The 18,855-nt window shown below is 56.2% G+C and overlaps 1 protein-coding gene across 2 annotated transcripts; it reads left to right on the forward strand.

The window, feature by feature from the left end:
• Positions 1–281: 281 nt before the first annotated feature.
• LOC144732914 (protein Wnt-5b-like) lies at positions 282–17,595 on the forward strand. 2 transcript variants are annotated; one of them, XM_078614580.1, is made up of 7 exons: positions 282–489; positions 6,574–6,816; positions 6,850–6,899; positions 15,123–15,239; positions 16,785–16,841; positions 16,893–17,088; positions 17,498–17,595. In XM_078614580.1, exons 1-7 carry the CDS (start codon positions 282–284, stop codon positions 17,593–17,595), a joined length of 969 nt encoding a protein of 322 aa, XP_078470706.1. The 2 variants fall into 2 exon arrangements, with proteins under 2 accessions (XP_078470706.1, XP_078470705.1); XM_078614579.1 differs by having other exon boundaries at positions 16,785–17,088.
• The last annotated feature ends 1,260 nt before the right edge of the window (positions 17,596–18,855 follow it).

Raw genomic sequence — 18,855 nt, forward strand, 5'->3', positions numbered from 1 at the left:
TATTGTATGCTGCTGATGCTGCTGTTGACGATGATGACGACGGCAATCATGATGATCATTAAGTCAGTTGCTACTGCTGTCGATGTCGATAATGATGGCCACGCTGGTGATGCTGCTGATACTGCCGCTTATGATGTTGCTGATCACCATCACAACAACGGCTACACCCACCCTCAAACTCCCCCTCCCTCCTCCTCCCTCACCTCGTTAACCCCCCCCCCCCCGTCTCCTCGTGCCGCAGGTCGCTGGCCCTGAGGGCCCCTGACCGCTCCGAGTCTCCGATGATCGGTGCGCAGCCGCTGTGCGCCTCGGCGCCCGGCCTGTCCCCCGGGCAGCGCAAGCTCTGCCACCTGTACCAGGACCACGTGGCGCACATCGGCGAGGGTGCCCGCCTCGCCCTCAGAGAATGCCAGCACCAGTTCCGATCTCGGCGATGGAACTGCACCGCTCTCGGCGCCGACTCGGTCTTTGGACCCGTGGCTCAGTCAGGTACGCGTCCCAGTCACACGGAGCGTCTCATGCTCATGCACGCAGTGAGGCGGAGGGAGGGAGGGAGGGGGGATCACCTCGTGTTGACCGCTCCCGGGTAGGGCTGTCAGCTGACCTGGTTTGACCCGGACGCTCCGGGTGTTGGGCGTCGAATGTGTTCGGGTGGCAGGAATTGATGCGTATCGAGATGTGGGCACCGGACAGTCTCGTGTGGGACGTTATGTCAGTCTGTGGACTGAGAAACGCGTCCTGGTGGGGTCTGGGGGATGAGGTGGCAACCCTAGCCCCTAGCGAGTGGTTGAAATTCCACATTCCTTAGGCAGGGAATCGTCGATCCACAGGATAACTACTTTTGCCTTCCTTACAAAGGGGTTGCTCATTGTATCGACCCCCGAAGCATGATTGGCTGAGTCACCTCCACCCTCCAAAACCCGGATTTGAACTCACAACCTTGCCATTGCGATCCGCTCGCTCCACCCAGCAGCCAGCTGGCTAAGTGGGCCCCAGGGCGGTCAGTCAGGCGGGGTGGGGGGGGGGGCCGTGGGGAGGTGGGTGGCCAGGTGGGCCCCAGGGCGGTCAGTCAGGGACGGGGCTGTGGGGAGGTGGGTGGCCAGGTGGGCCATCGTGGCCGTGTCGGAAACACCGAGGCCAGGCTCTGGGTGTGTTGTCTCGGAGAGAGAGACACTTTTCTTGACAGTCAAATGCATGTCCTTCGCCTGTGTATGCTCTCTAATGCATGTGCGTTGTCTTGCTGGGTCTCAGTATAATCGCAAGTGTCCCTCTCTTTGTGCTTTCTTCTTTGTGCATTTTGTTGTTGTTGTTCAGTTTTTTTCATTTTCTTCAAAGCAGTGCAAACAGTCCAAAAAAACCCCAATAACTTTGCAGAATCAGAATATTTATACTGGAAGAATCCGATGAGCTATAAAGCTCCTTTTTTTACAGATGTCCGTTCTCATGCGTTAATGCCCGTGTCTCTGATCCATATGTCGCGGCAGGTAATAACCTGCATTCATAAAAAAAATATATGTATATAAAGTGCCAAGCACCACGCTACTTTTTCAAAGCGTTACAATATTCCATGCATATTCGTGTTTTTCCACCTTGTTTCGAAAGTCATACCGTGCCCGCCGCCGCTTCTGCTTCTTGGCGAATGCGGCGCGCACGTGGAAGGCATTAAACACGAGCACGCTGTGTGTAATGTACATTTAAAAAAAAATAACAACCCCCCAAAAAATATCAAAACATTTCCGGAAGTTCTCGCAAGTCTGATTGGGATTGACAGAGATAATTGCGTAGTTAATCGCACATGTTGCATTAACTACCACATAACAATTAATGGACTATATTACAAACTCTGTTTTGTACGAACTGTTACAGTTAAACAAAATCCAGATCTTTAAATAGGAGGGGAGACAATGCTGCTGTTAGCGAGCACCTATTAAAGTTGCGGTGGGAGTGGCCAGTGACTGGCATTATGCACACGCACACACCACACACACTCACACACACAGACACACACACTACACACACCACACACACTCACACTCGCATGCACACACACACCAGACACACACTCACCACACACACACAGACACACACTCACACACACACAGACACACACACCCCACACACACCACACACACCACACACACCACACACACTCACACGCACACACACACTCACACACACACCACACACACACACCACACACACCACACACACTCACACGCACACACACACTCACACACACACACCACACACACACCACACACACTCACATGCACACACACACACGCACACACTCACACACACAGACACACCATACACACGCACACACACACAGACACACTCTCACACACACACGCACGTGTCTGCTCAACCCACTGCTTATGTTCACGATCACACTGTGATACAAGGCCATTAATTTAAGGCTGAGGTGATCTAGGGAAGGCCCACTCCCAGTTAATGTTATCATATGCCAGTGAACTTGAGGTTGTATCATGGTCAGGATTCAAACCTGGGTGTGTAGATATATAATGAAGGTGGGAGAGATTTTGGGAGGTGACATTGCAATTAGTTCGAGGAGGAACAATTACACCTCCATGCACTCCCTTGTATTCCCCGATGGATCAGGAAACACGGGCAAGAAGGTGGAGCAACAGCTGAAGCGTGGAGAGAGGCACACGCACGGGATTACATTGGGAGGCAGAAAGGGGATAGACGCGATTTAGAGAGCACACGCTCGTTTAAAGACGTCGTTGGGACTGCTGCTTCAAAGGGAAAACAAAGATTGAGTGGCTTGGGCGGAAGGGACGATGGTGAGGAATACAGACGGCACGGCAGCCCAAGGACGGAACGTGACGGAGGGGATGACCGCCGGGGGGGGGGGGAGATGGAGCCGACGATGGAATCGGTTCGAGTCCAGGCAGTGGATTGATCGCGGCTGATGGTGACGATGATGCAAATTCATTTTTGAGTCCCCTTTTGAAGAGAGACCCGGACCACAAGGACGATACAAGAAGTCAATGTGAAAAAAGTAAACATCACGCACGATCAGAATATTAAACCTTAATTTGAAGCTTTCGTGACTGCAGGAATCTATACTCTTTGGTTCTTTCGGTAAAGTCAGGTAGGTATATACATCACAATAATTGTGATGTATATATTTTTTTCTTTCTACCTACGTGACTTTACCGAAAGAACCAACGAGTATAGAATATTAAACGTTACGGCTAAACCATCACATGATTATTATACGTCACAGCACCTTGCCGCAACATAAGTTACGCATGACCATACCACTTTAAGGACACACGGTGATAAAAACATATTAATTTACAGCTTTATAAATCCACTGCTGGATGATTCCCTCCCGCGCCGTATCGGTTGTGGGGGTTGTTTGATTGTTTGACCCTACTTCACCATACCGGTCAGCGTAGGGTTGGCGAAAGTCGGGTGGCAGGGGGGGGGGTGCCCAGGATGAGCTCGGATATGGCCCACCACTCACGTCAGCCATGGCCAGGCATTGCACCTCGGTGTGCACAGCCCAGCGCTACATCGACCGCGCCACCACCCGGTTGCGATCGATACTAAAGGCGCGGCCCTGCAATGGCCTTTTCACGCCACTGCCGGCGGAACGGCCTCCGCTCGAGGCAGCTGTGGAGAGACCCCATCAAGGGTATTTTGGTCTACTCTTCCACATCCTAGAAGTGGTGGCAGTATCAATCTCTGAGCCATATTGTACAGCACACGCACCTATATCCATAGACACATGTATACACCCAGAGGTCAAAATGGAAATATGGAAGTCCTTAAGTAAACCCCAACTCACTCCATCTATTGGAAATACAGAACAGTACTGTATTGTAAAATGTTTTTGTTATTCTGCGTACAAGTCCAGAACCCCAAAGTAGTCGGTATAACCATGAGCAATATACCCTCAACCTCTTATAAACAAACACAAATGTCCACACTTTCTGAGAGTGCGTGACCTGACCTGGAGGGCAGAGAAAAACGAAACGTGTCACGGAGAGAGCTGATGGCTTGGCTACCACCACTAAAGACAAAGATCCCCCGTACAGCCTTAGCCGACTGTTGGGGCAAGTGCTGTTAGCGAGCAACCTATGAAGCCTGGCACGGCACACGAGGGGGTGGCCGGCCGGCACTACGCCCGTCCGCCTTTGTCTCCCCAGTGGCAATGTTTACTAAATACCGCACCAGCTACAGATTTCAGACCAAGTCGACCTAGGGAAGGCTTAGGACCGTTTCAAATATTCGCCACGGTTATTGGTAATGAGCGGGAACCAAACTCGGTTCGCCGGGTTCGTAGCGCAGCGCGCTGACCATTGCGCCACCGCTCCCCACACCACCACCTCACTGCCATCTGCGAATCCGCAGAGCAATCGACATTGAGCGAATACCAGAGAGAGTGCGTAACATTTGCGCGTTCGGACAAGGTCAAGGGAGAAAGCTGGGCATTGCAGCCCATTCATCATCCATCCAACCCTTTACAGCAAACAGATGACAGCCACTGCCAGGGCTGCGATCGTCAGAGGGACGCCGTCAAAGGTGCCGCCGTAGCGAGTACATTGCGTGCCGCAGAGAGAGCATTTAGCCATATGGGATATTGGATATACAGAATACACAAAGACAAAGATCCCCCGTATAGCCTGTACAGACTGTCGGGGCAAGTGCTGTTAGCGAGTACCTATGAAGGCCGGCACGGCACACGAGGGGGTGGGTGGCCAGCACCACGCCCGGCCGCCTTTGTCTCCCCAGTGGCGATGTTTACAATCGCACCAGGTACCCATTGAAGGTTAGATCGACCGAGGGGAGGCCGATGACCGGTTCAGATAATCGTCACCGGTGTTGGCCGCGAGCGGGAATTACAGAACACACACACACATCACATGCATATACCCAATGGGTTCAATGACAATGTGGATGTCCCGGTATGAAACTTCTGTAGTCCGGCGTCCCATGATCACTGCCGTTTCCCCCACTGCGGGAAATTTTCGCAGCGGAGGTCTAAGGAACCGTAATGGAGGGGGTCTTTTTTCGGGGGGCGGGGGGGTTAGATGGCGTCAATATGAGTGTGTCGTTAAACCTGCCACCACCCGAAAACGGTCAATTAGTAAGGCCTGTCACGTAAACACAACGTACCTGCAGCAGAATTTTTTTTACTTGCATAGTAAAGTAATTGTGGTTTTTTTTCATTTGCTATGCAGCCAGATAATAATACAAATTGCTAACCTTAAACACCCAGTCGTTCATGAAAGTCGAAGGTAATATAGTGCTATAGTAATAGAGCAAGTGCAGAATCACTGAACCGGAATTAATAGCCTGAAAGTGCGGGGCCCGTAGCTACATATGCAGCTACTTTTGCTCCTGGGATAATCCGGCACTGGCTGGGGACATGCAGGACCTCTTTCGGAAGCAGGAGCCAGCGATCACCCCCTCCCTGCCCTCCCTCGCCAAACCATTCCCACGTGCTGCGCGACATGGTAACAATTTCCAAGGCACGCCGTTTGCGAGGGCATGTATCGGATAATCTGCATTTGTGTTAACCTCTTGGGTTACCTGACTTCGATAAACAATTACAACTCTCTCTTTTTTTTGGTGTGTAAGAGGCTCGCTTCGCGATGTGTGCTTGGCACGTGCGTGCGTAGAGCGGTAGTTAGTGGTAGTTAGCGATAGTTAGTGGTAGTTAGTGGTAGTTAGCGGTAGTGTAGTGGTAGTGTAGTGGTAGTTAGTGGTAGTGTAGTGGTAGTTAGTGGTAGTGTAGTGGTAGTTAGCGGTAGTGTAGTGGTAGTGTAGTGGTAGCTAGTGGTAGTGTAGTGGTAGTTAGTGGTAGTGTAGTGGTAGTGTAGTGGTAGTTAGCGGTAGTGTAGTGGTAGTGTAGTGGTAGTTAGTGGTAGTGTAGTGGTAGTTAGTGGTAGTGTAGTGGTAGTTAGCGGTAGTGTAGTGGTAGTGTAGTGGTAGTTAGCGGTAGTGTAGTGGTAGTTAGCGGTAGTTAGCGGTAGTGTAGTGGTAGTTAGCGGTAGTGTAGTGATAGTTAGCGGTAGTTAGCGGTAGTATAGTGGTAGTGTAGTGGTAGTTAGTGGTAGTATAGTGGTAGTGTAGTGGTAGTGTAGTGGTAGTGAGCACACTTTGCTACGAACCCAGCGGCACGACTTCGATTTTTGCTCACAGCCATCACCGGTGACGATCATCTCAACCGGTTCCGGGCCTCCCCTAGGTCGACTCAGCCTCAAATGAGTACCTGGTGTGTAAAACATCAGCTGTGGAGACAAAGGCTGCCAGCCGTGGTGCTGGTCACCCACCATGCCCACTTGGGCCCCCACCGGTCTGTTAACGTCTGTAGGGGTGTTCTTTGGTGGTGGTGGTGGTATTGGACGCAGCAAGTTGGCACAGTAGGGAGCACAGGTGGTGCGTCTGCCAGTCATCTCCGTCAACCCGTGGCACCTGCTGGGTCTGTCCTGTGACCTGCCAGCAGCGAGAGCCTCAAAGTGCACTTAGCCTGGCACAGGCGCCTTGGCGACGTCACCGGCTGTTGTTGTTGTTGTTGATGTGGTGGCGGTGCAGGTTCGCGTGAGGCCGCCTTCGCGTTCGCGGTGTCGTCGGCGGGCGTTGCGCACGCTGTGTCGCGCGCGTGCCGCGAGGGCGACCTGGCCACGTGCGGCTGCAGCCGCGCGGCGCGACCCGCAGCGCTGCCCCGCGACTGGCTGTGGGGCGGCTGCGGCGACAACGCCGAGTACGGCTACCGCTTCGCCAGGGAGTTCGTGGACGCGCGCGAACGCGAGCGGGGAGGAGGTGGAGGAGGAGCCGGTGGCGGCGGTGGTGGCGGACGATCGTCTCCAGAGTACGCGCGCGCCGTCATGAATCTGCACAACAACGAAGCCGGCCGGCGGGTGAGTAGGTGGGTGAGTGGGTGAGTGTGTGGGTGGGTGGGTGAGTGAATGGGTGGGTGGGTCGGTGAGTAGGTGGGTGAGTGTGTGGGTGGGTGAGTGGGTGGGTGTGTGTGTAGGTAGGTGAGTGTGTGGTTGAATGGGTGGGTGGATGAATGGGTTGGTGGCTGTGTAATGTAGTAACTTGGCGGGAGACGACCTTACGGGTAGCACACTCTTTATTAACACCAACTTATATTACACGGGTGGCTAACTGCAGCCTTAACCCACGGGGTTCCCCTGGCTACACCCACACGGGCTCTTACGCCCCGTAGCTTCTCGGAACCCACCCGGCTGGGGTGTCCGTCTCGACTCTGGGTCCCACAGCCTCGTCCCACATGGACGTCAGACCACGGGTCCCACAGTCTCGCCTCCGAGCCACACAGGGTCCCGGCCCTTACAAGGACAGCGGGACTAGGGGTCTGAGGGCCCTACCTCTTCAACTCCGTCTTCGATCTTCAACTGGTTATCAACTCCCCGAGTGCTCCCGCGCGTCACCCTTTATAGTCCTTCATGCGGACGTCGCTGAGAGCACCCACCCCAGTTGACCAATCACTGCGCGCTGCCCACGATCCTATTTCCCACCTTGTGTCAGCGCGCACAACCACGCACCCCGCGCCGCCCCGTGATCTATCACTGTCGGCGCGCGTCAACACCACCACTACAGCTGGATGAATGAGTGGCTGAATGGGTGGGTGTAGGTAGGTGAGTGAGTGGGTGGGTGAGTGTGTAGGTAGGTGAGTGTGTGGGTGGGTGAGTGGGTGGGTGAGTGGCAGGATTATGAGTGACGTGGCTGTTGAGGTGCGCAGGCGGTGCAATTGCTCCGCGGCTTCCAAACCCCAGTAACATGCAAACGTTGGGCCAACGCTGGCACGTGGTTAGAAACGTCGGCCCAACGTCGTTAGCCCAGCGTTAGCCCAATGTTCCACGTTGACTGGGGGGTCGCGAGGGCTGTGACGACTTGTGGGGCTGGGGAGGTGCAATGGGACAATGCCCCACCCCCCGCCCTGCCACGCAAACCGCGGCATGGCTCGCTGCCGACACGCAGACCCCCGGCCCTTTTTGGAGGGGGTTTAACGATGCATCGAATGTATCGACTCATATGCACACATTTGTTTAGCTCGTGTTGCATGTGTAATAAAGGACTCTTTCACTGTGTCTGTCTCCGTTGTCCTTTATTTGGGTTCTTATAACTTTGCCCCACACGGCCCTCGCTCAGAGCCTTCTCCACCTTCCGCTTGGCAGCCCTTCTGCTGCCGACGCTCACGTAGCCTTTCTCCTGGCTCCCGATGCAGCTCCGCTGCTGGCTTTCCTCTCAGCCTCTCCGCCCTTATGCAGTCTCTCGGCTGCTCTCTCTGCAGCCCCACCGCTGCTCTCCGTCTCCCCCGTGCCCGGACACCGCTGGCCAACGGTGCCGAGTCCCGTCCTGTGGCGATCACGCCACTCTCCACTCTCTGCCCTGCGTGGCCTCCTCCCGTCTTTATTCTTACACCCTCCCCCCGTCTCTTCCGGTTCCCGCCCTTAAGAGCTTTCCCTTCTCCCCCACGTGACCTAACTCCTCCCCCCATTACGTCATATCCACGAGGCCATTTACGCCCGCATTACACCACCCTCCCCCGTGGAGAAAATTCCAGCCGTCCTCGGCTGAACAACAACAAGTAATGCGAGCGACCACCAACCATCAGACATGAACGGACAACGGAGCATACAATAAATATAACAATATTAACAAGAACAAGGACAACATTAATCAACGAAAAGTAAGGGACTTCGACCGCGTGCGGGTCGCCGGCCCGTCCCGGACGAGCGGCGGCCCCCCTGCAGACCGAGAACGCGACGGGGTTTTAGGAGTGACAGATTCAAAACTGCCTGTCGCTATTGGAGGCCCGCCAACGCCACGGTCCCGTTTCCCCGAAGGACCAGAGTCCGGGGTGTCCCGCAATCGTGTCTGTGGCGGGGTCGGAAGGGCGGCGGGGCTCGGTGTCCCCGCAGCCGTGGTAGGCCCACCCCGAGCAGAGTCCCCTGTCTCCTGCGGTGTCACGGCCGGTTTGTCTGTAAAAGGCACGACAGGCGCTCTTGCAGGGTCAACAGGCACAGGCAAGGGTGCGTCGGCAGCAACAGACACCGGCAAGGCAACATGAGGAGATGACGCATCCATTCGAGGGGCCACGTATGGTTTCAAGCGAGACGTATGGACGTACCAGCGCCGAGATCCGAACCGAACGCGTGCGGACTGCAGGTTGGGAACCTCGATGAGCCGAACAGGCCCCTGCCATGGTTTATGTAATTTAGGGGAGGTCCCTGGCCGCACCTGTGGGCAATGCAGCCAGGCCATGTCCCCCACCTTCCAGGGGCACTTCCCCTTTGAGCGTCGAGCGCACCGTTCGTTCCGGGCCTGGGCTTTGGCCGTAGCCATGCGGGCCCCTTCCCGCACCTCAGTGACGTGGCGAACGGTGTCCTGAATGTAATCAAGAAGAGGCTTATTAGGTTCCCTCACTCCTGTTCCCAACTGCACATCCATCGGCGGCACGTTTTCACGACCGGACAAAAGAAAAAACGGCGAATATCCTGTAGACGCATGAGGCGTCATCTGGTATGCCGAGAGTACCCCAGCGATATGCAAATCCCAATCCGCTTGTTTTTCATTAACCGTGTGACACAGCATGGTGGACAGAGTCCGATTCAGCCGTTCAACCATGCCATCCGTCTGCGGGTGGTAGGGAGATGTCCGGATCTTTTTAGTTCCCAGAGCTGTGCACACCTCCCCCAACAACTTTGAAGAAAAATTTCGGCCCTGATCCGTGAGGAGCCTCTCTGGTGCCCCCTTGTCCATAACGTACCTGGATAGAAAGGCGTCCGTAATGGACGCTGCCGACTGGTCGGGCAAGGGCCAGGCCATCGGCCAGCGGGAGAGGTACTCCACCCCAACTAGCAAGTATTTATTCCCCTTAGCGGATGGCGGGAAGGGTCCCAAAATATCCAACGCCACCAACTCGTTAACCCGAGACACCTAAATAGACTGTATTGGCGGCACATATGGGTGTTTAGGCGGCTTCTGCCGGGCACATTCGGGACACGCACGAACGTGCCCGACGACATCCGTCGTCATGCCGTGCCAAAAGTAATCTCGCTGCAACGTCAATAGGGTCTTCTGCACCCCCAGATGTAACAGTGTGTCGCAATGCAGAGTCCTAATCAATTCGTACCGCAAGGACGCCGGTACAACAAGACGCCAGCGTTCCTGTAACCCTTCCCTCCACATCAGCAGTCCGTCGCGGAGAGCGGTTCCCGGCATCCCTCCGGAACCCGGTCCCCCATTCCCCTTCGCAGCCCGACTCCGCAGGGTCCCCAATGAGTCGTCCAGCATTTGTTCACGAATCCATACAGCCCGTGGAAGGTTCAAAATCCCATCGGCCGGTCCCGGCCACACTGGAGCCTCAGGCACCTCGACCGCCAACGCAACAGGCCGAGGGGGCTGCTGGATCGGCGTACACCTATGTGTCCCCGACGCGCACGCGCAAGGGGATCGCTGCGGCAACCTAGAGAGCGCGTCCGCATTCGCGTGACGCACCCCCTTCCGATGTTGAATTTGGAAGGAAAACTCCTGCAGCGTGTCCAACCATCGCGCCAACTGGCCGGATGGTTGGTCCACCTTCAGGGCATATTGCAAAGCCGCATGATCCGTGCGCACAATAAACGAATGGCCGTAGAGATACGGTCGAAATTGGCGGAGAAAATAGACAATAGCCAAAAGTTCCCGGCGAGTGACGCAGTAGCGGGTTTTGGCGGGGGACAGAACCCGACTACCGTACGCCACCACGCGCTCCACACCGCCTTTGGACTGTGACAACACGGCCCCAATGCCCGTGTCACTCGCGTCCGTATCCAGAATGAAGGGGTGATCAAAATCTGGTTTGTCCAACGTCGGCGCCGTAGCCAACCGATCGCGCAGGCCTTTAAACGCCGCCTCCTCCGGTGGTCCCCAATCAAATTTCCGTCCTTTACCCGTAAGGAGGTGCAGAGGCCTCGCGATCGTTGCGAAATTGGGAACAAACCTACGATAATATGAGGCAAACCCCAAAAAACGACGCACATCCCCCACCGTAGCCGGGGTTGGCCAGTCACGGACGCACGCCGTCTTGTCCGGATCCGTGGCAACCCCGTCCGCACTGACTATATGTCCCAAATAGCGCATGGACCGTTGCAGTAGGTGACATTTCTTAGGTTTAAATTTCAGATTGGCGGAGCGCATCCTGGCGAACACCGCCTCCAACCTCAGTAAATATTGGTCAAATGTGCGGCTGAAGACGATAATATCGTCTAAATATATCAGACATGTCTCCCACTGCAACCCCGTTAATACCAGTTCCATCAACCTCTGAAATGTGGCGGGGGCAGCATTCAAGCCCATCGGAAGACAATTAAATTGAAATAACCCCTGCGGCATACGGAAATCAGTCTTTTCCCACGAGGACTCATCGAGGGGAAGCTGCCAGAATCCCGAAGAGAGATCCAGCGTGGAAAAGAACTTCACCCCCGACAAGGCATCGAGGGAATCGTCCATACGTGGCAGGGGGTACGCATCTACCACGGACACTTTATTTAATTTCTGAAAATCAACGCAAAATCGCAATATCCCGTCTTTCTTTTTAACCAAGACTACAGGCGCGCCCCATGGGCTGTTAGATGGAGATATTATGTCCGCAGCCAACATGTCATCCACTGCTCCTCGAACATGATCTCGCTCCGCCGGGCTCATCCGATGCGAGTTCAACCGAATGGGAGCAGCGTCCCCTGTGTCAATATGATGGGAAAGCAGGGAGGTGCGTCCCAAGTCCAGATCGTCGGAGCTAAACACATCGGAATAACTTAACAATAGCGCGCGAAGCGTGGAACGTTGTTCCCCGGAAAGGGAAGAATTTTCCCCGCACAATTCGGCGATCCAGCGATTATCTGGGGCCGCAGGGCCCGAAACACCGGCAACCATCTCCCGGCGGCCCAGATGGTCCTGGGCCGTAAACGCCGTAGTAGCATGTGCCACAACCGTTCCAGCCGGCACACACACATTTTCCATACTCCCATTAAGCACCTACAAAAATGGCTGCTGGTCCGGCCGGATAATAGTCTGTGCCCCGACGAGCGCCGATCCGCCCATTATGGTAGCGGACGGCGATAACAAAACCCCAGTTGCTCCCTCCCGACCAGGCACAGGTTTCCGATATCGCAAGGGGATAAGCATCTGTGAGCCAGGTGGAATGTCAACAGATACCTCGGACAGCACCTGCACCTGGCAGACCAGAGCAGGTCGCCCCCAGGGCGATGGCAGAAATGTAATTTTTCGACCCCCCGGTAATTCGATACAGTTTTGATTAACTCTAATTAGAATGGGCATTTTGGCCATAAAATCAGTTCCCAACAAACACGGGACCGCAAGGGACCTCGAGATTAACACAATTCCCGAGGCCGACACTCCCCCGATAGATATATTGGCGTCCACCTGACCCACAATGCCCATACTTCCCCCTTTCGCCGCAACGCAGGAATCGTAAACCGGACGCACGGCCTCTGGTGGGATGCCCAACAGATGGAAAATTACATCAGATATAATGGTCGCGGACGCCCCGGAGTCCACTAAAATGCGCACGTCAACCCCCTGTATAGAACCCGGTACAGTGGACGAACCAGTAGCGGCCGCGACAACCCGCCGTGCCAATTTACGCCACTGCGTTACCGAGCGACATGGCCCAGTCGATGGCCTCCCGTTATTAATAACACCCGGATCGCGCAGCAATGGTGATGAATGAGGTGTCAAGCCTTGCCGGGTGTCTGGTGCGCACCGACTTGTCCAGGAGGGTCCTTCCACGGCATGTCTGCTGTCGAGGCCTCCTGCTGGGGCGGTCCTGGGATACGGGCCCAGCAGTCCCTGGCGTAATGGCCCTTACGACCGCAGCGGAAGCACTCGATGTCGTTACGCCGCACCGCAGTCCCCCCATCCCGACGCTCCCGCGTCGGCGGCGCAGATCGCGGCCCCGGTCCACCGCAGGCCGACCACTGCGCAGAGGCGGCTGTCAGCTCCTGCGGGCCCCCCCCATCAGGAACGTACACCGCCTTCTTGGGATCCCAACCCACGGCACCTCCTTCGACGATGGGCCCCCCTGTCCACGCTGTGACTTGCTTCCAGCGGCGTAGATTGAACTGGGCATCCAGACACTTTGCGGCCGCCCGGGATGTCAGCTTCTCATGGCAACACACCGGCATAGGGATCCCCAAATCCCTGGACAGCTCGAGCATCTTGCCCAAAATCAGGGGTTCGAGTAGGTCAGGCTCCGTCTCCGGGTATGCGGCCATGGCTAACTCCAAGACAGCACCCCTGTATGCCACCGGCGACTCTTCGGGTGCCCGCTGGCATTGTACGAACCGGCGATGAACATCATCCGGCGGCTCGTACGCAATCGCCATCTTGTCAAAAACTCCTCTCAGTGTCTTCTTTTTCTCGGCCTTGATGGAACGGAAGAATCGCACCGACTCGTCGTCGAGAAGAGTTGGCAGAACTTCCAGGGCCTCTGCGTCAGTCCACCTGGCGGAGCGCACCGCCGCCAAAAATCTGCAGGCGAAATCACTCCAGTTGCCACCGATGGAGAATTCTTTAACAGTTGTGAAGTGACGGCTGCGACTCCTTGCTGCGCCGTCCTCCGCAGGCAACTCGTCGCGTGGCATATTCAAGATGGCGTCGCACCGCAACGTGTCAAAGATGGCGGCCCCCCGCCGCGGAGGGCGCAAGATGGCGGCTTCGTGCCGCGTGGCAGATGGCGCTGGCAGTGCAGGCAAGGCCGCGGCCTGCCGATCACCCCCGGGCCTCCCCGACGCCGTCGCTGGCGTGACGAGGTCGCACAGTTGCGCCAGTACGGTCTTCAAGGTCTCCAGCTGCGCCGCCATCTGCCTCCATCGTAAGTCAGCGTCCTCCGGCGCGGACGGGTCCACCGACGCGGCGACATCCTGAACTCCCGGACCCGTACTCGTTCCCGCTCGGATTTCCTCCTCCATCGCAGGCAGGCCCACTGCCTGAGGAAGGTCGTCGTCGTCGGATGATGTAGCAGACGATGGTGCGGGAATATTCTTTATTCTGAGCTGTTTTGACATGCCGTTTCACTTCTGACACCAGTGTAATAAAAGACTCTTTCACTGTGTCTGTCTCCGTTGTCCTTTATTTGGGTTCTTACAACTATGCCCCACACGGCCCTCGCTCAGAGCCTTCTCCACCTTCCGCTTGGCAGCCCTTCTGCTGCCGACGCTCACGTAGCCTTTTCTCCTGGCTCCCGATGCAGCTCCGCTGCTGGCTTTCCTCTCAGCCTCTCCGCCCTTATGCAGTCTCTCGGCTGCTCTCTCTGCAGCCCCACCGCTGCTCTCCGTCTCCCCCGTGCCCGGACACCGCTGGCCAACGGTGCCGAGTCCCGTCCTGTGGCGATCACGCCACTCTCCACTCTCTGCCCTGCGTGGCCTCCTCCCGTCTTCATTCTTACACCCTCCCCCCGTCTCTTCCGGTTCCCGCCCTTAAGAGCTTTCCCTTCTCCCCCACGTGACCTAACTCCTCCCCCCGTTACGTCATATCCGCGAGGCCGTTTACGCCCGCATTACACATGTAAACGAGCTCACATTTGCTGCCAGTAGAGGCGACAATTCCTAACATCTCAACGGGGAATGCGGAATTTCCACCACTGGATCAGGACTGCGAAAAACGGGGCTGGCGGTGGTGATGGTAGTGATGATGGTGGTGGTGGTGGTAATTATGGTGGTGAAGATGGTGGTGGTAATTATGGTGGTGAAGATGGTGGTGGTAATTGTGGTGGGAATGGTGATGATGCTGTTGGTGGTGGTGATAATTAAAGTGGTGATGATGGTGGTGGTGATGATGATGGTGGTGGTGATGATGGCGGTAGTGATGATGGTGGTGGTGATTGTGATGATGATGGTGGTGATGTTGGTAGTGGTAGTGATAATGGTCTTTGGGATAGCAATGGTGGTGGTGATGGTGGTGTTCGTGGTAATTATGGTGATGTTGGTGCTGATAGTGGTGATGATGGCGGTGGTAGTGATAATGATCTTGGTGGTGATGATGGTAATGATGGTGGTGGTGGTGGTGATGATGTTGGTGGTGACGGCTGTGGTGATCACGGCGTGGCGCTGCAGGCGGTGTACAGTCTAGCGGACGTCGCGTGCAAGTGCCACGGCGTGTCGGGCTCCTGCTCGCTCAAGACCTGCTGGCTGCAGCTCGCCGACTTCCGTCGAGTCGGGGACCGCCTCAAGGTGAGCGCAGCCGCCCAGAGGGGGTGGGGAGGGTGGGGGGGGAGCGTGCAGGCGGTGACACTGCAGAGGGTGAGAGGCGAAGTGAGGCCACGGGGCCTCGGTTAATTCCATGCGCCACAGTGTCTGTCGCGCCAACCTCGTCACTCCGTGCGATTTTACGCGGACTGTGTGGACGTGTGTTTATAATAATAGAATCAAACCCGAGCTGACTGAGACCCATCCTCACTGGGTTTGGGACTGCAGTTGGACCAGTGGCCACATTGCCGGGTGCACAATGGGCGATTGGTCGTGGGTGGCGAGGATGGAGCGATCCACCGTCGGTTCGGTTCACAGCCATGAGTTTCCTCATGCGCTTCCTTCGTCTGACAAGATATTTTTTTCCATATCGTGCAAATTTTACACAGTTTTTTTTTGCTTGTGTAGTGTCAACGATTTCTTCATTAACAACTTCAGGGTCTCGTCCACACACTCTCCACTGTAGCTCAGCCTCGCCTGTACACAACCCTAGCCGTCAAACACTGACGGCACTGACTGAGATAGCCAACTACTCTCCTTCGCAGCGCAACATCTAGCGAAGACGGCAGCGACGACGGCGACGAGACGAGAGCCACGACGAGACGAGTCCACTCCTAGATCCGGCAGCCACGAGCGCCCCCCCCCCCCCCGCTCTCAGCTCCTTTTATGCTCCCCAGCGTGGCCTGGCTCCGCCCTGACCGCGCCTCCCTTCTCGAACTCGCTAGCAGGTTCCAGGGGCCTCCGAATGTGGTCCTCCGTGACCCTTGCCCTAGTTTCTCTGCCCTGTCAACACCCCGTGCACGCCCTCACCGGCGTGTGCGCTGTCTGTCCACCACAGTTGCCGCTGCTGTCCACCAGCCGGCGCTATTACACTACACTTGGATAATTATCTATAGGATAGATACAAATCTATAGAGATAGTGAGCCACCCACGAATCTATAGGGATTGCGTGCTACTCATTACCCGGATGAAAGTTATTAATGCCCCTTGTGAACTGCACTTCTATTCTTTAATGAATGCATTTTGGATGTAGCTAACGAACGAGACATCATGAGCAATGATGACACATCAGCTGCACATGACACTTATCACCAGGATTTTACGAGGCATCTTGCCTTGGTTGTGAGAAATTGCCATTCGGAACGCTGCAGCTAGCAGTGCATCAATCTGTGTCAAAGGAATAATCCCAGGGAGATGACGTCGCTGAACACCGCTTGTGCACAGCCTGCAGTAGGCCTCGCTCTACACACTGGCCACGCACCTTCCAATAGAAAACAATGGCCCACTGTCACGTCTGTGATGGAGCCGATCGCCACCGGAACGCATTCGCCGGGAGGGCCCCTGAAACCATAGCCTAGTGGTGGCGCTAGGCCCAAGCAAACCGAGCAAACACACGCCAGGGTCCCAAGCAGCTCGGGGGCCCCAGGATGAACTCAATAACCACTCGGCTCCTCCTCCCCTGTCACGCGCTATGACGACGATGATGACGACGACGATAACGACGACGACGACCGCGGTGGCGCCTGCAGGAAAAGTACGACGGAGGTGCTGCCATGAGGCTGGTGAGCCGCAAAGGGAGCGGTGGCGCTGGTGCCGCTGGTGGCGCCGGTGGCGGCGGCGGGCGGTCGTCTCCGCAGCTGGAGCCCGTGAACGGGCGCTTCACGCCGCCCACGCAGGACGACCTCGTCTACCTGGACGCGAGCCCCGACTACTGCACGTACGACGAGACGCGCGGCATCGCCGGCACGGTGGCGCGCCAGTGCAACCGCACGTCCGAGGGCACCGACGGCTGCGAGCTCATGTGCTGCGGCAGAGGATACGACCACTACAAAGGTGACAAAATCCTTGCAGCTTCCCTTCGCTGACTCTGTCGCATTTGAGTGTAAGCACATTTCTGGAATAAGGGAAAGTGAATTTTTGGTTCAAATATGGTGCGGCTGAAACTCGACTTCGAGCCCACGATCCAAAAGGTGCTGGCTCATTGACCCTGACACAGCCACTACGATTCAGCCAAGCCACTCGGCTAGCTGCAGAAGCTTAAACTTATCTCGCTCCCATACGGATTCTTCATCTGGTGACGTAACGGTGATCGCATGAATTGGGATAAAAATTGGGGACAAATAACGACAACAGCAACAACAAATTATCTCTCCGGCGCGCGTTCGGGGGTCGGTACCACACGTTCGCCCGGCACGATGTCTGACGTTTCGACTCACGCCCGCTGCATTCCCCTCCTCCCCAGCCACGGTGGTGGAGCGATGCCACTGCAAGTTCCACTGGTGCTGCTACGTCAAGTGCAGGATGTGCACAGAGATCGTCGACCGATTCGTCTGCAAGTAGCCGGCACGGCGCCCACGGCTCTCACGGCCCCCACGGCCCCACGGCCCCTTTGGCCGAGCGACGCCGTGGCCCCAGCGCCCTCCCGCCCCAGCGTCTCCACGTCGCCAGAACCCCAACGCCTTCTCTCTCGACGGGCCGGACGCCAATAATGCCGCCGGCCCGCACGCAAACCCCCACTCGGCGTCAGCCACGAGCCCGGCGCGTGGCTTCAGCCGCAGCCTGGCTGCTACTCATCGCGTGCCACCTACAGCTCCGGGCTAGCAGCGACTCGGACAAGATTTCTACACCCGGCACACCACATCCATCCGCTAACAGCCACGTGCCACCTGCTACTCCAGTCTACTAGTGACCCCGAAGATATTCAGCAAGAAACTGAAGCCCCGGGTGTTATCGGAACAACAGCAAAGCTCAGGTTACCGTCGCCTGTATTATTATTGTAATTATCGTCGCTATTATTTGTCGCACTGTTTTTTGTTGTTGTTGCAACTCGACTGAGAAAGTGGATTGGTCTATAAACTGGCAGCAGCTACTGCCTTGCCTTCTTTGGTGTCGCCAAAAGCCGACATCTGAAGGGGCCAGGATATCAACCACCACCAGCCGTCGGCTGCCTCCGGCTGCCCCCCGGCGTTCTGAAGGCACCACGTTGTGAAATGCCTTCTCCAACTGTGAGTCGTTCAGTCATGACCTGGCGCCCCCCCGCCCCCTCTCTCTCTCTGCTCCGGAGAGGGCCTCCATTCCAAAAACTTGAAACTGCCATTGGGGGCTTAATTTCAGCCCGGATCTGTCCGGGGATTGGCGACCCATAAATATTTCCCCACCCGGCACACCACATCCAGTATATATATATCTCTCGCTACGGCTGTGGCTACCCACCTACTGCTCCGGTCTACCAGCGACCCGCCGGCAAATATTCGGCGCGCAATCGAGGAACCCGGTTGCGACAAACACGTTGCCCGTTGTGAGGCAGCGCGAACGGCGTTCACTTGCGGTGAGGCGTTTGCGACGACGCCGCCGCTTTCGCCAGGTGCCCGGGGACACACGCGACAGCTTTGCTCTGACGACCGTTGGCGGGTGGTGGACGGCCGTTCTGTTGCGAGCTGCTGTTGGCGACGTCGCCCATGGGGGAGAGCGCCGAGCCGGTCGGCCGCAAGCGGTCGGTCGACGTTGTTCCAGTCACCGCTGTGTACAAGGGAGAGGCGTCACCCGCTGTCGATATTTTTTTTCGTCCGTCAGACTGAGAAACGCGGTTGGACTTGCACG

This window comes from Lampetra planeri, chromosome 44, assembly GCF_965212315.1.
Source record: "Lampetra planeri chromosome 44, kcLamPlan1.2.h2, whole genome shotgun sequence".
NCBI classification, from domain to species: Eukaryota; Metazoa; Chordata; class Hyperoartia; order Petromyzontiformes; family Petromyzontidae; genus Lampetra; species Lampetra planeri.

Bases quoted from the DNA above. Each gene is read 5' to 3' on its own strand.
- LOC144732914 (XM_078614579.1), top strand. From the start codon at position 282: ATGATCGGTGCGCAGCCGCTGTGCGCCTCGGCGCCCGGCCTGTCCCCC. The intron at 490-6,573 runs GTACGCGTCCCA...GTGGCGGTGCAG, and splicing joins TGGACCCGTGGCTCAGTCAG to GTTCGCGTGAGGCCGCCTTC. The intron at 15,240-16,784 runs GTGAGCGCAGCC...TGGCGCCTGCAG, and splicing joins GAGTCGGGGACCGCCTCAAG to GAAAAGTACGACGGAGGTGC.